The sequence below is a fragment of the Podarcis raffonei genome, chromosome 1 (assembly GCF_027172205.1).
Source record: "Podarcis raffonei isolate rPodRaf1 chromosome 1, rPodRaf1.pri, whole genome shotgun sequence".
Classification (NCBI taxonomy): Eukaryota; Metazoa; Chordata; class Lepidosauria; order Squamata; family Lacertidae; genus Podarcis; species Podarcis raffonei.
Window position 1 is genome coordinate 24318603 of NC_070602.1, and position 14936 is coordinate 24333538.

The window sequence follows — 14936 nt, forward strand, 5'->3', positions numbered from 1 at the left end:
TGAGGGGCTTCTTCCTTGACTGCCATTGCTAAGCCTCCCTCTGCATCGGAGACAGCTTGAGTCAATCAGTCCCGGGCATCTGGTGTTTTGGATTACTGTTACGAAGTAATCTGCTACAAGATTTTCAGCTGTCTGGGTAGTATAAAAGTGTCTTCACCAGATTCAGCAACAATTCATGTTCTTCATTTCAAGGAAAAGAGATTTAATACACACCCGTAATAATTTTGTGTTTTACTTCTCATCAAAGTTATTTGGACTATGTGAATACTAAATTTCATGGTTTTGAGTCATATGCTCATAGTTTTGGTACCTATTGGTGCGCCTAGGTAATTTTGAAATCTGAATTTAGCATTTACTGGTGTGTGCTCTTTAGATGGTTATGTTGTGTTGGTCTCGTATCTATCTATCTATCTATCTATCTATCTATCTATCTATCTATCTATTACACATACCCTGGTGTATCCATATCACAAGCGCTGGAGGTTGTGGCACAGTATACAAGACAGTGTGAACTTCCATAGCCTTGATACCCCATGGTGCATGGACCATCCTAGATGGGTGTGTGTGTGTGTGTTTCCAGTGTTCAGCAGAGCAGGCCCATTGAAATCAATGGATATGTCTAGGTCCAATAACGTCAGTGGCTCTACTCTGAATGGAACTTACTTAAATGCCACCCTTGGTTAGGATATAAACACTTGCCTAAATCCCGTTGAAATTAAGTGAAGTTCATGTTTCCTTTGGTGTGTCCTGGCAGTTGGCTAGAGAGACCAGAGATAATTATTCTGCTATTGTATCAGCTGGGGAAGTCCCATATACAATGTATTCGCTTGATAAATATTCAGAACTTTATAATGTTCTCTTTGGAGTACTGGCCCAAGTCAGTCTTGCCTAGTTAAAAAATAAATACTGTTGCCATTCCTGTGTTCTTTTGAGGGAAATATTTCTTTGCCCCTGCGGCTCAGTTTTCCTTAATTTGGTGTTCTGTTCCCCACATATATTTTGTATTAGTTGCAGGGCTGAGTGCTACCCTCTCTCCCCACCTTTTCAGATGTTCCATGCACATTCAATAATATTGCTATTTCTTGTACCTCTAACAAAGAGGGCAATTAGCTGGAACATAACTGTGTAGAAAATCCACGGTCCTTTCTGTCTAGGGTTGATTTACTGCCCGGAGGTTGAATGATGAGTAAGTTGCTAAAATAAATAAACCTTGCAACAGTGTTAATCTCAGAAGCTTAACATATTTCAAGAGTTATGTCATGTCGTTTCTGCAGGGCTAGGTAATCTCTTGTGCTATGGATAGCTTTAGCCGTGATTACAAAGTGATTCGCTTTTAGCCCATTCAGCATCAGTGCTCCAGGATGCCTGAATGCCACCAAGAGCTTGCGAAACTGAAATATACCTTTGCAGCCGTGCGTGTGAGCTGGAAACAGCACATTTTATCCCAATTCTACGGGGAATCGCTTCTCCCATTTCAGGAGCTCTAGAACTGAAACACTAGAACTTTCTGGTTGTCTGAATTTGGTCTTTTTCTCTGTAAAGCCAAAGGGGTAAACAGGATTCTGCTGTATGTACTTTAGATTGTGTCCATTTTATAGTGGCAGCATCAACTGTTACGTTTTGTGCAAGTTAGAAATGGGAGGGCAAGCTTGTTATCAATCCAGTATTGGCACAACAGTGGCATAAGCTGTTGTTTGTTGTTAGCATTAGCATAGCAAACCATAGCATATGAATGGCACATCTCTAGAAAAGGAACCACAATAACATTCACATTCATCCCTTCTTTTGCTTGCCTCTCCCTCCCTTCCCATGCACACATGTCTACATTTAGATTGCAATCTCTGGCAGGCAGAGAATTGCCATTTCAGCTAGAAAATCTGAACCAATAAAAAATGGGCTTATTTTCTTATAAAGTAAAACATTGGCTCTTATCTTTTATGTTCACATTAGTGGATGCAATCTAATAGGACAGTAAGGAGCTCTCACATTTTCATGGCGTTTCCAACAGTTGCAAACTAAGGCACTATTCCCAGTGACTCAGGAGCACTGCGGTTTTTTCTGGATCATGTGACAGGAGCCCATACTATATCTCACCATTCACTATTTGGTTTTTTGGGGGGGTACATTTTGCATGTGATTACATATATGAAGCAGCTGGTCTTTATAATAATAATAATAATAATAATAATAATAATAATAATAATAATATAAAAAAAAATTCATTTATACCCCGCCCTCCAGGGCCAAAGCCGGGCTCAGGGCGGCCAACACCAGTAAAATTACAGTAAAAACATAATGGGGGGGGGGGAGAATCAATTTAAAATACAGGTTAAAATGCAATTTAAAATGCAGCCTCATTTTAAAAGTAGCCCATAGATCAAAACCATAAGAGGAGGGAAACATAAGGGTCAGACTGAGTCCAAACCAAAGGCCAGCTGGCCTTTGGTGCAAGGATGGTGATAATTCAGCATCAGTTGCTCAAACACCAAAATGTCTCAGTGACCAGCTTAAATCATGGCACAGAGCTGAAAGATTAGCAGTGGTAGCCCACATTTGTTACTATAACCGGCAAGCCTGCTAAATGCATTAGCACCTGGGCAGATAGAGATCACCTGCAGTGGTGGCAGCTTTGTGTAAGAAGCATTATCATAACTTCAAGCAAGATCAAGTTCCAGTGACTCCCAAACTGTTTGCCAAGGCACACTAGTATGCCTTGAGAGAATTGCTGGGGTGCTACAAGCAATTAATGCATTAATTAAAAGAATCCCATGAAACTAAAGTTCCTACCAACAGGAGAAGGTGTCATGGGCTTTGCAGACACTCGAACTCAGGACGCAAGGGAGAAACGTGCTAAGAGGAAGGCACACTTGGCAAATCCACACCGTGATCAGCTCCCACCCGGAAACCAATGTCCCCACTGTGGAAGGATGTGTGGATCCAGAATTGGCCTCCACAGTCACTTACAGACCCATTGTTAAAACCAAGTTTATGGAAGAAAATCTTACTCGGCTGCGAGTGATCACCAAAGAAGAAGAAGATACAGATCCACTGTTCTGGCCTGGTCTCCTGCCAATCAGCTGTCATTGGGGACTGGCCACCTTGCTACATCATTGCGCTGATATAATTTGATCATTCTTGGATGTAGCAGGGTTGCCATGCATCTTTGCATGATGAGTTATACTGCTCCGTGAGAATGCTCAGATCAGTGACTCTTGCAGAAATGGAGTAGGTGGGAACACTGGAAGCTGCCTCATAAGCCAAATGAAGCCACTAGTCCTTCTGGCTCAGTATTGTATTATTATTATTATTAGTAGTAGTAGTAGTAGTAGTAGTAGTATACTGCCCTATACCTGCAGGTCTTAGGGTGGTTCACAGGATAAAATCACAATATAAAAACACAAAATACATAATCAAAACAAAAACAAAAATAACTCAATAGCCCCCCCCAATATACTGTCTTTTTCCATGTATAAGACTATATTTCCCCCCAAATTTTTAAAGTTTCAAACTGGGGGTCGGCTTATAAATGGAATGTTTAAAATATTTATTTCTTAATTTTGGTCTCAAAAAATAGGGGTCGTCTTATACATGGGGGTGTCTTATACACTGAAAAATACAGTATATTGACTGTCAGCAACTCTTCAGGATTTCTGTACACAACATGTGCTCTGCTGCTGGTTCCCCAGAGGGGAGGTGATTTTTTTGGCCTTGTTTTAGTCTGGTGTTGGAATGAAATGTGCCATTAATTTTGTTATCCTTAATAATAATAATAATCATTCTTATAATGTACTCCTCAAACAGCAGAAGCTTGGGAAGCACCGCTGTAGAAACTGATTTTATTTTAATTGTATTGCTTTGCTGCTTTGTTGCTTTCCTCCCTGGGCTCCTTTGGGAGGAAGGCTGGGATGGACTCTTTTAATAAATAAGAAGAAGAAATTAACTGCAAAGTGTTCCAGGTTTCACTTTGGAATAACTGAATAACTGAAGATTGGAATAATCTTCCTTTTGCTCTTTTCTCCTAGATCACTTATTTCAGCCTCTGGTATTTCAACAAGCAAAACCAGCGCCGGTGGATAGACTTAGACAAGCCTCTGAAAAAGCAACTGGACAAATATGCCTTGGAGCCGACTGTATTCTTTGGTGTGGTGTTTTATGTGCCTTCTGTCTCCCAGCTTCAACAGGAGATTACCAGGTGAGTGGTGCAAGCATGCCTGCCATGTTCTGCAGTGAGAAGGGAGCATCTTTTAGCTGTCTTTACCTGGCACTTTTCAGCCTGTAGTTTTCTGTGTGTATCTTCTTTTCAGAACAGTGAGCATGATGTACCATATTTTTCGCTCTATAGGACGCACTTTTCCACCTCCAAAAATTAAGGAGAAATGCGTGTGCGTCCTATGGAGCGAATGCAGGCTCCTTGGCTTCAGTGATAGCAACGCGAAGCCTCCGAAGCACAGAGGGAGCGCTCCCTCCGCTCTCCAGAGGCTACGCGTTGCTTTTGCTGAAGCCTGGAGAGCGAGAGGGGTCGGCGCGCACCCCTCTGGCTCTCCAGGCTTCAGGGATAGCCGCCTGAAGCCTTTGGAGCGCAGCGGGAACTCGCGCTGCGCTCCAAAGGCTTTGGGTTCCTTTTGCTGAAGCCAGGAGAGCAAGACTCTCCTGGCTTCAGCAGAGAGGGAGAGCTGCGCAGCGCCCCTTCAGCAAAGCGGGAAGAGAATTGGAAGGGGCTCTGTTTCTCCTGCCGCTTCGCTGAAGGGGCGCTGAGCAGAGGGGGAGATTTTTTTTTCTTGTTCTCCCCCTCTAAAACAAGGTGCGTCCTATGGTCAGGTGCATCCTGTAGAGCGAAAAATACGGTAGGTTGTTGAGGTTGCGGTCTGCCCATGTTCACTATAAGCCTTTCATTTTAATTAACCGAAAAGGTGTAGCAGGCAGGTAAATTATATTAGCGCACGGTGTTACACTCTAGGTGTAGGTTCCCGTTAGAAGCCGCACCATGAAATGCATGGGGCACCAGCTTCTAAAAACTTTTCTTCTGAACAGAAAACTTCAGTAATACTACTTAGGTCGAACCAGGATATTGGATTTAGGATTAAGGACTAGGTAAAATATGCACTCTTGCCCCACCTTTAGAAGTTTTTATTATTTGAGTTCTTAACTATGACACAGGTGTCGATACGTTTTATGTTGTCCCATAAGTGAACCTCTCTTGCAAATAATGTATGCTCCTTTTGATTGAGGGTGCTGGTGGTGGGGGAGTCACATTTTATGTGTGATACAGGGTAGTCCCTCTATTCTTCTCCTTAGCATGGATGCTGCATTCCCCGTGTGGACTTCCCCCCTGCAAAAAAGTCACGATGTTCCCAAGTTCCAGACCACCTCCAACTGTAGCTAGAAATGCGACTAGGTTGTGTGTTTGGCAGCACACGGTCAGAATCCCCAGTCTGACCTCTGTGCCCAGACTCCATGTTATGCACCCAAACCCGAAATGTTGTCTGCAGAGGGTGATCATAGTGTCACCCTGCTGCCCAGACAAGCAGGAAAGAATATAATTGTGCAAGCATAAAACAGGGTTGGGTCACCTTCAGATGTTGCTGAATTATAGTCATCCCTGACCTTTGGCCATGCTGGCTAAGGATGATGGGAATCCATCAACCTCTATATTCACAGGTTTCATAAAATTGCCCTGAATGCATATTCTCTTTCCCTAATAGATACCAGTATTATCTACAATTGAAGAAAGACATATTGGAAGGAAGCATCCCATGCACGTTTGAGCAAGCAGTGCACCTGGCTGGGTTAGCTGTTCAAGGTAACTAACCTGTTTAGCTGATTTTAGGAGGTGAAAACTTATACAGCTACTTGAACTTCGTGTTCCTGGGAGAGGTGGGTGCATGGCCCACAGTCCACCAAGGCTCTGTCCCCTAAAAGGCGTTTCAGCCCTTTTCTGTGGAGCAATCTGGGTTGAGGGAGCTTAGGCATACAGCAGCTGTTTCTCCAGCCCATGGCCATTGTTGTGTAGCTGTTAGCTTTTCAGCTGGGGAATACTCTTTGGCAGGCTAGAGATAGCAACAAACTCCAGGTCCCTTCCAACTCATAAACCTGTGAGGTAGACAATGCTGAGAAATGGAACTCCCTTCCATTTGAAGTCGGTTGAACTTCTGGCACCTCCTGAATACTTTTATTTTAAACTGGATTCTGATTTTATCATTTTGTTTTTGTACTGAGTTACTCGCACACCACTTACAGACAATTAAGTGGTATGTAAACAGATGATGTAATAAATGAATGAATGAATGAATGATGTTTTGCCTAAAGCTTTGTTAGTTTGACTGAGCCTGGGATTCAAGTGCCAACGCTCATCACTCTGCCTAGTCTGTTGCACTACATAGATCTGGTGTGGTACCCATAACTAGTTTCATAACCCCAATACATACTTTTTAAAAGTGCTGTTGTAAACTTACATGTAACACAATAGTAGCTTTATTTTTTATATTGTAACTAAGATAAGTAGGTGATAACTGTTCCGTATTTAGTTTCCCCTGCTGACACCATCAGAAGATTGTAATTATTTTTTTTAATGAATCACTAATGTGTTGAGGTTCTGTGACACTCTACTTAAAGACTAGCCGTTATAAAACAAACTGCTGTGTTGTTGCCATTCCACCTATTAAGATAAGGAGGGGTTCGTCTTTCAGTACTGATTTGCTGATTCAGGGAGTTTTAAGTTCTTTTTTTTAAAAAAGAAAAATGCACAGGTAGAAAAGAACCCACACAGAAATGACTACTTATTTTAGGCTGATGCAGTAGCAAAGATAAGAATACATTGAAGATAAGAATACATTGGCCTTCCAGTACTGATTTCCTTTTTCTTTTTAAAATCTTTATTTTAAATATGGTTTGTGGGGGAAATCAACAAAATCAAATAATACAATATATAAATAATCAAGATCCATAAATAAGGTTCCATGCACTCAATTGCTCATACAAATTGCACATGCATTGATGCACCCATGTTTCAATCTACATCTGCACACGTTCTTCCTCACTTCTGACAATTGCCGTAGTCCAATTCCCACCAGTGCATAGCTAGGAAGGCCATACTGTAACCCTGCTAGCCTTACATGATAAACCTAAAACCAAATTCACTCTTGGGAATCCACGAGCGGCGCATTCAAACAAATCATTTTCTTGTCGCTTTTAAACTCCTGCCTCAATTCTTGTTGGTTTGCAAGATCCAGACCTTAGTGTATATCAAGGGAACTTTCCTACCATGTGCCTCCTTGTTTGCAAATGAAATAAAAAATAAAATCATACCTCTTGTCCTCTGGATACTTTTAATTTGTGGGATTTCCCCCCAGAGAAGGACTATTTACCATACCTGCCTTGAGTAGCAATACACTATAGGATTCCGAACTACAGTTTTCAAAAGTTTTACTATGGATGCCTGTGCTGCTGGAAGCAAGTGCAAAATAAGCTCTTCATTTTTAAAGATCTGCAACCTCCCCTGCGTACAAATTCAGTAGAGCCAAATAACATTTTATTGTGTTTTTTTTAATCATCTGAAAGTCATACCTCCCAAGAGCGTGGCCAAAAGGCTAGTACAGTGGTACCTCGGGTTACAGACATCTCGGGTTGCAGGTGCTTCAGGTTACAGACTCCGCTAACCCGGAAGTACTACCTCAGGTTAAGAACTTGCCCCAGGATGAGAACAGAAATCATGCAGCGGCAGCGGGAGGCCTGATTAGCTAAAGTGGTACCTCAGGTTAAGAACGGACCTCAAGAAATTAATAAATACAATTTGGACTATAATTTGATCTTTTGCATTTTAGTTTTTTAGTTTTTAATTGAAGTATTATGATTGGATATTTAATTGGATGTTTTTCTTTGGAAAATCAATAAAATAAAAACAATTTTTTAAAAAAGGACCTCCAGAATGAATTACGTTCGTAACCAGAGGTACCATTGTAAGAAACTTTGCAGGGAAGTGTGCTTATTAACATTGTTCATAAACTGCAGGTACTTTATTAGAATTGTAGAGTTGGAAGTGACCGCGAGGATCATCTAGCCCAACGCCCTGCAATGCAGGAATCTTTTGCCCAATGTGGGGCTCAAACCCACCACCCTGGGATTTAACTATCTCATTCTCTACCGCCTGTATAACTGTAGAGAGGATAGCTCCAATAACAGCTCTTTATTTTAGAAAAGAGTTGGAGTCAAATTCAGTCCTGCATATCATTCTTTTTTGTGAGCCTTTAGGTCAGGGGTCAGCAATTTTTTTCAGCAGGGGGCTGGTCCACTGTCCCTCAGACCTTGTGGGGGACCAGACTATACTTTGAAAAAAATAATAATGAATGAATTCCTATGCCCCACAAATAACCCAGAGGTGCATTTTAGATACAGTGGTGCCCCGCAAGATGAAAATAATCCGTTCTGCAGGTGCCTTCGTCTTGCAGGGATTTTCGTCTTGCGGAGTACCGCTTATCAGCTTGATCAGCTGATAAGCGGTATTTGACAGATAAGCGGCTTAGCGGCTTTTAGCGGCTTTTAGCGGATTAGCGGATAAGCGGCAATTTACAGATAAGCAGCTTAGCGCCTTTCAGAAAAGGCAAAAAAAAAGGGAGACCACGGAAAAAAATTCGTTTTGCGAGACAGCCCCATAGAAAAATTCATCTTGCGAAGCGGAAAAAATATTGGAAAGCCCTTTCGTCTTGCACATTTTTCGTTTAGCGGGGTATTCGTCTAGCGGGGTACCACTGTAAAAGGACACATTCTACTCATGTAAAAACATGCTGATTTCTGGACCGTCCATGGGCTGGATTTAGAAGGCGATTGGGCCAGATCTGGCTCCCAGGCCTTAGTTTGCCTACCCATGCTTTAGGTTTTGTTTTTTAAAAAAGAAAAACCTGTGACTGAACTGGTATATGCATGACTACAGTACCACACAAGGTGTATGAACTGCAGTTCAGACAGCATGATTTGAACATGCACTACAAGATACTCAGGTTTCCTTTGGACCACTTTAAAACCATTAGAGCCCCAATGCCTTTTGTCAATTGCAGGATAACTGCTTGAATATAGCAAATGTGCTTTGCAGAAACTGAAGTTAAAACCAGGCTGCCCAGAACTATAAGGGTGTTTCAAAAGGTAATAGCAAAATGACTGCTCAGACTGTTGAAATTGGCTGTCATTTTCTGAAATGCCTTTGAATGATGCATTCATTCTCCCTTGGTATGTATTATCCAGCATGCTGAAGGGAAGTAGGCTTTAATACCTAGGAATTAATCTACAATCTTCATATTTTCCTCCTTGCCATTTTCAGTGGCGTTACCTACCTATAAAACCCATTTCTACTACTTTACACAGAAAATAGCAGTGAAATTGCAGCAAATTTGCGCTGTCTCTCCCCACTCCCACTCCCACCCCCGCCATCTTATTGGATTTTTCCTTTCCCCACTTCTGTCTTAATGTTTTCCACTCTCACTTTTATCACTCATCCTCGGTTCCATTGCCCATCCTAGGTTACTGCAGAATGTTAGGTCCCAGGAAGGACAAGAAGTCACATTCTTTCTGTGTTCCCATATACGCTAACTGTCCCTATTTGCCAGGAGCCTTCCCTTTCCTTGGTTACCTGTCCCAAGTAAATTACAGTTGTTGTTATTATTATGTTCCCATTTTGCCCTTTTAGGGATGCCCTTTGAAATGGCGGTGGCATGTGAGCTGCTGGAGTTGTCCTGGTATGCCCCGCGGAGGACCTTAAGGTCCACAAATGACAACATTTTGGAGGTCCCAGGTTGCAAGATGGTTAGATTGGTCGCAACTAGGGCCAGAGCCTTTTCAGTACTGGCCCCGACTTGGTGGAACATTCTGTCACAAGAGACTAGGGCCCTGCGGGACTTGACATCTTTCCGCAGGGCCTGCAAGACCGAGCTGTTCCACCTGGCCTTTGGTTTGGACTCAGTCTGACCCTTATGTTTCCCTCCCCTTATGGTTTTGATGGGGTACTTTTAAAATGCGGCTGCATTTTAACCTGTATTTTAAATTGGTTTTTCCCCTCTATTATGTTTTTACTGTAATTTTACTGTTGTTAGCTGCCCTGAGGGTGGGGTATAAATACAAATTATTATTATTATTATTATTATTATTATTATTATTATTATTATTATTATTTTCCTGGTTCTTCAGCAGTCAAATCTCTTGAGCAGGGTGCAGATTCTTCTGCCATCTCTAGCTTTTGGGACAGGGAGTCCCTTGGCAAGATGCCCTTAGTGAGCCCCACCCAGATGGGCCCACTTCTTTGTAACCACAACCCCTTCCCTCTGTTTTCCCTTCTCTTGCCCTCTTCTGCTTACAGCTGCCAAAATAAAGAGGGTTAAATAAGCAAGGGCTTCTCCTTGCTCGCTATCACTGTTGGCTTTCTCATTTAGTTAGTTAATTGAATTCAAGGATGGCTTCCCAGGACAAAACACCCCAAATTGATTGAAACAAAAATTAAAATGTTGGAATAGATTGCACAAACATTTTAAGAACGTAGAGTGAAAAACAAACAAAAAACCACCAACCTATAATTGGTGCAGCTCAAATGCCTAGGAAAACAAAAGCTTATTTTCCTGGTGCCAAAATGAAAGTTGGTGCCAAGCGGGCCTCTCTGGGGAGACCATTCCATAGATAAGGAGCTACTACAGAAAAGACCCACTCTCTTAAAGAGATCAGATGAGCAGGCAATGGCAGCAGGGAGCAGCAGAAGCCAGGCTAGAAGGCTCAAGGCATCAGTAATAGGTCCCTCTGCTGAAGGATGGGTCTTTGCCTGACAATGCCATGACATTTTACAACCCGCAGAGGTATATTTTGAGCTGCGGCAGCATAATATCGGACATTTGTTTGTTTAAAAATATATCGCTAGCCCAAAGAACAAACATACCATCTTGGCTTTTAAAACCAGTGGAGGACGGCCCTAAATGAAACCAGCACAGCACAAGAGAGAGTTGCAGCCTTCAGCAATTCATGATGCTCACAGACAGCAGTTTTTAATTTGGGTAGAGAGGTGTTGCAAGCGTGGCCTTATTTTCATCTGCGAAATGCGGGAGGCAGTACCACTCTTGGTTTTAACTTAGCACTTTGGTGTAGCTGCTATATGCCAGAGAAGAAAACAACCACAAGAATGAGGTGGATGCCTGGCAGGGAAACGAAGAGAGTGCTGTAAGCCTCTGGTCTATTTTCCTTTGCTGCCTCCGTTTACTTGCTATGAATGGTGATCTCGTGTGCTAGAAAAGACTTGCCAAGAACGTTATTTGCCAGTGAGATCAAACTGATGACTTGAAATAGCTTGTTTATGCAACAACATTCTTTAATTTCTTTTCTTTAGCCTCATCTGGCTCTTTAATAATGACTGTTCAACAAATTATTACTTGTTCAATTGCTTTTGTACAATTTAGGCAGTCTTGGCTTTGCACAATTTTATTTTGAGATGAAAAACCAAAGGGCAGCAACCACTATGCTGTATCTGTTATGAGACTTTTGTGAAATAGTGAACTTCCCTATGCACTTAATTCCTGCCTGTTTTCTCTTAATTCCTCAGCTGATTTTGGAGATTATGACCAATATGAATCGCAGGAATTTCTACAGAGATTTGCCTTGTTTCCTGTGGTAAGAATAGCTCATTTCTTTCCCCCTTCTCTCTCCAATTCCAATTTTGGAAATTACTGGGGGAAAACAAACTGATGTAGAATTATCAGAAGTGAACACATTCTGCCTGGTGGTTGCTAATATTTTTTATTCTGTCTTTTAAACCAACAGATGTGTGCTAGTCTTTACTTTATTGTAATTCACTTTATAGGATTGCCTGAGAAGCTTTATAAATAAAAATAGTTTTTTTATTTAAAAAAATCATTCTTCAAAAGTAGTACCATTCATTACTAAATCCTCCCCCCCTTTTCAAAAGGGTCATTTAGATACTCTTTCTGTTCTGAAAACTTGTTTAATGTTAATATAATAATAAAAAAACCTGGGAGAATTTAAAATATCGCTTCTTTCAAGGCAGTGGGCATAGCTCCCTCCTGCAGTGAGGCACAGACCATGCCATTTAGTCAGTCACCTTCTATCCAGTTTTATCAGCCATGGTGGTCAGGCAGGGATGAAGAAGGCATATTGTTGGTCTCACTGCTGCAAGCATCCCACATCAACGGGCTGAAGCCACTGACCCCGCAAGGTGTAAATCTTGGTTGTTCCCAGGACCTCCCAACAGATCTGAACCAACTGTGGTATCAAGTTCAGTACGGATCCAAGTGATTTGGCTCTTAAAATGATTCACAAATCTCTCACCTCAGGCTACTGACTGGTTCAGTGTCTGTGATTTAACACTGTTCTGAGCCAGCTCATTTACCACTCTGTAAACAGCCCTGCTTGGAGATTCACTGAAGATGCAATAGAGCAGCAGTTCTCAACCTGTGGGTCCCCAGATGTTGTTGGACTACAACTCCCATCATCCCTAGCTAGCAAGGGCAGAGCTCAGGGATGATGGGAGTTGTAGTCCAACAACATCTGGGGACCCACAGGTTGAGAACCACTGCAATAGAGACAGAGAGTGATGCTCTCCTCACCTGCCATGTGGTAGGTGTGGCTGTGTATTTGCTCCTCTATTTGGTCAGATAGGTGCCAAATTTAATGTCACCTATGCGCTTTCCACTGACCAATCTCCTTCATAGCCTGGAACTCCTCCGGAAACTTAAGGAGCCTACTAGACTCTTCATGAGCAGAGAGATTCCACCCTCTCTGCCTAAAGGCAGTTGCTCAATCCCTTAGCAGGAGAGCTCACTATCCAATTACCACCCATTAAGCATCTTGCATTTGCACCCATGGATGGTTCCCATGCTTTCACCAGGTCGCCATTCCCTAGCACACCATATCTCACCAGGAGGCTGGGTTAGGGCACCTACCTTTTCCGTGATGGTTCCGACCTGGTGGAATGCTCTGTCCCATGAGACTAGGGCCCTTCAGGATTTAACCTCCTTCCGTCGGGCCTGTAAGACAGAGCTATTCCGCCTGGCCTTTAATTTGAATTCAGCCTGATCTTTTATTTCCCTTCCCTTCTCTTCCCTCCCCCTCCCCTTTTATGAAGATCACCCACTCTGAGACCCCACAGCTAATTCTCCCTTAGCCTCCTCGCTGGCCCAAGTAGGACTAATTCAGCCAGCTACTCCTGGTGATTATCTAATTCTTATTAGATGGATTTCCCCTAAATTGATTTCTGAACTTTGAATTTTATGGTTATTCATGTTTTTATACTGTATTTTATGCTGCTTTTACAATTAAGTGTTTTAAATTCGTTGTTAGCCGCCCTGAGCCCGATTTTTGAACCGGGAAGGGCGGGGTATAAATAAAAACTTTATTATTATTATTATTATTATTACTGGTTGTTCCTGGAACCAACCCATCAGTAACCAAATATTCCAAGGACTAAACACCCTCACCCAAGTGGCTCCCAATGGGGGGAAACCCCTTTGGTGCTGAGCCCACGGCCCAAGGCAGTGTTTCTTAAGGAGGTACTGATGAAGGCAGGCACAGGTGCCTGCAATCAAGAACTGCTGAGTCAAGCCTGACTCGGCCCTCTAGGAAGCCAAGCTCTCTTACAGAGCTAAACTGCTCTGCAAGCCTACCAGAAGTTGACATAGCCAGCAATAGATGTTAAAGTGCACTAGTTGCTTTCTTCCTGGGTAGATGGCCCAGACTTCTCCCTCTACTGGGGTATATGAATGTTCGCCAGCCCTTCATTAAGTTTGGAGGGTTGTGAATTTACATGCGAGGAAGGCTCATGGTTTCTGTTCTGTTGCTTAAGGGTTGGTTGCAAGATGAAAAGATCTTGGAAGAGGCAACCCAGAAAGTGGCCTTACTCCATCAGAAGTACAGGTAACAGTTCTGAAATTGTGCTGCTGTTTCAGGTCCGAATGTTGCTAGATGAGCTTGTTCACATGTGGGCTAGCACAGACGTAGCCTTGGCTCTGTGCCTAACTAACACCAATTTAAGCTAAGCATGATTTCCAGTTTTTAGAAAGTTGCTTCAAAGAGGGTTAATAGAAACCCCAGTTTGCTTTAACCCATGTTGTTGTCAGCATGTTATTAGAAGGAGAGGGAGAAATTTGCTCAGATATTGGGCACATATTCCTTGAGTGTGGGTTTGTTGTTGCTAACCACATTTTTCAGAGATCCAGTATTATGTCTGCACTGGCCCCAAGCCAAAAGGCTGCAGCAAACCTTTTGAGTGCCAGAAACCTGATCATTGGAGATACACGAAGCAAGGGAAACTGTAAAAGGCTTAGAATTATTTTTTATATCCTGGATATAATGCTTAAATGCACTGATATTTCATGATAGGGCAGTAAAATACTTCTGTCAATAAATACCTAAAATAAATAATTCCACAGGTGCTTATGGAAGTTAAACAGTGGTCATTTTAACCCTCAGTGTAGTTGCTTTTTGCAATTTTTTTCTGCACCAAGTGCAGATATTGCACCAAGTGTATTTCTGTTGGGGAACATACAAGAAAAGTGGACTCTTGATATGCTAAAAGAAGCAGTCTAACCTGCCTCAAGAAGCTAGACTTAGCAAATTGAATTTCATTTTTTGTTTCTGAAGGGGCCTCACTCCACCTGATGCAGAAATGTTATATATGCAAGAAGTTGAGAGGATGGAAGGATATGGTGAAGAGAGTTATCCTGCAAAGGTAAAGCTAAGTTTCTTCTGTGGATTTGTTGACTGTTTGTGCCATGACTCCACAAAGGCATGCCTATAATAAAAAATCTCTCTCTCGCTGTCTATTTGCATTTTTAAAAAAAGGTATATTAAGCTGACTCAGGCCTAAATCACTTTGGATTGTTACTTACAGTTCTGAGATATCAGAATATTTTTGCCGAAACGTCAACAGATTGCTCAGGTCTGTTTTCAGCACGCAG

General features: G+C 42.2%; 1 protein-coding gene and 1 long non-coding RNA gene across 7 annotated transcripts in view; one reads left to right on the forward strand and one right to left on the reverse strand.

Moving 5' to 3' along the window:
• LOC128408255 (uncharacterized) overlaps positions 1 to 14936 on the reverse strand; it is a 213737-nt gene that overhangs the window by 187151 nt on the left and 11650 nt on the right. The gene's annotated exons all lie outside the window — the stretch shown is intronic.
• Positions 1 to 14936, forward strand: part of PTPN21 (protein tyrosine phosphatase non-receptor type 21) — a 48183-nt gene that overhangs the window by 12076 nt on the left and 21171 nt on the right. For all 6 annotated transcript variants that reach the window (XM_053377461.1, XM_053377468.1, XM_053377478.1 and 3 more), the window contains exons 3-7: positions 4023 to 4192; positions 5703 to 5800; positions 11567 to 11634; positions 13823 to 13893; positions 14620 to 14707. In XM_053377461.1, the coding sequence (XP_053233436.1) occupies positions 4023 to 4192; positions 5703 to 5800; positions 11567 to 11634; positions 13823 to 13893; positions 14620 to 14707 (495 nt within the window). The remainder of the gene's footprint in view (positions 1 to 4022; positions 4193 to 5702; positions 5801 to 11566; positions 11635 to 13822; positions 13894 to 14619; positions 14708 to 14936) is intronic.